The 1,179-nt window shown below is 69.0% G+C and overlaps 1 protein-coding gene across 1 annotated transcript; it reads right to left on the bottom strand.

Moving 5' to 3' along the window:
• Positions 1-92: 92 nt before the first annotated feature.
• CHLNCDRAFT_143423 (hypothetical protein) lies at positions 93-1,088 on the bottom strand (the record flags this gene model as incomplete). Its single annotated transcript, XM_005842522.1, has 5 exons — positions 93-146; positions 346-436; positions 652-752; positions 898-970; positions 1,084-1,088. Coding segments are annotated over 5 exons (324 nt in total), but the record flags the coding sequence as incomplete, so codon positions are not given.
• Positions 1,089-1,179: the final 91 nt, after the last annotated feature.

Genomic DNA, 1,179 nt, shown 5'->3' with positions numbered 1-1,179 from the left:
AGACAGACAGGAGCGCAGGCCGCAGGAACAGATGGGCACGAGTGAGCCCGCAGGTCACAGCGGGCACCGCAGCGCCGCGCGCAGCGCCGCACCTTGGGGCCGCCGCGGCCCGGCCAGTTGGCCTTCTGCACCGCCCGCTCCTTGACCTGCACAAGGGGGCGGCCAGGCGCGGCGGGTCGGGTGGCAGCACACGCGCTTGCACCGCCCAGACTCGCCGACCCCCCTGATTTGCCGTCCCCAGTAGACCGCCAGCCCTCCGAACGACGCCCCTGTGATGCATGCAGGCTGCTGCATGCTGTCTCCCCTGCCTTGCGCACCGAGCTGCCCAGCCGCCCCGACGCCCACCTTGACCAGCTTGCGCTTGAGCTTGTCGGACACCAGGTCGACGGCCGCATACAAGTCATCCTCGTGCTCCTCCACGCGCACCACGCCGTGCCTGCAGCGACGGGGCGCACGACAGCAGCGCAGCTTTGGAGCAGGGACGAGACTCGAGCGCTCAAGGAAGGGATTGGGCTTCGCAGGCTGGCAGGCAAAGCAGGCCGAAACGACGCGGCCTGGGCTTACGGCACGCTCTACCAACCGGGCCAGGCCCCAAGCTGGCGGCACCCAAGCTGGACACCGCCCCTGCCCCCCCAGCCTGCCAGCCCTCACCGCAGCGTGAACACCGTGACCTCGACTATCTGCTCGCGCTGGTGGTGCGCCTCGGTGCCGCGGCCACGCGGGTTGCCCCGCACCGACAGCTTCACATCCACCTGCACGTCACAGCGTGCGGGTACAGCGGCATATTTCGCATTCTTCCTCACAAGACGGCAAGGCGCCCCCCCACGATTGTATGACACAACTACGCAAGAACATCAGAGGCGGCACAACAGGGCGCCGCGTCTGCCGCCGCCCCACCTCCTTGATGCCGTCAAAGTTCTTGACAGCCCCGACCGCCAAGCTGGGCGACAACGAGCGCACCGACAAGCTGCTGGCGGCGGAGCAGGCGGTTCTGGTGGCGGGCGGCTGCGTGGTGCGGCTGGTGGGCCTGTACCACGGCCAGAGGTGAGCCGCAGCTCTGTTTTGTGGGGCAGGAGGGTGGACGACATGGCCAGCACCGCGCTCCAGCACGCCGCAACCCAGGCTGCTGGGCCCGCCTGCCTTTACCTCCACCGCTCTTCGCGCTGGCGTGCCATGCAG

Source organism: Chlorella variabilis, assembly GCF_000147415.1.
Source record: "Chlorella variabilis unplaced genomic scaffold CHLNCscaffold_588, whole genome shotgun sequence".
NCBI lineage: Eukaryota > Viridiplantae > Chlorophyta > Trebouxiophyceae > Chlorellales > Chlorellaceae > Chlorella > Chlorella variabilis.
Note: the sequence above shows the minus strand (reverse complement) of the source record. Positions and strands in the feature narration are given on the sequence as shown.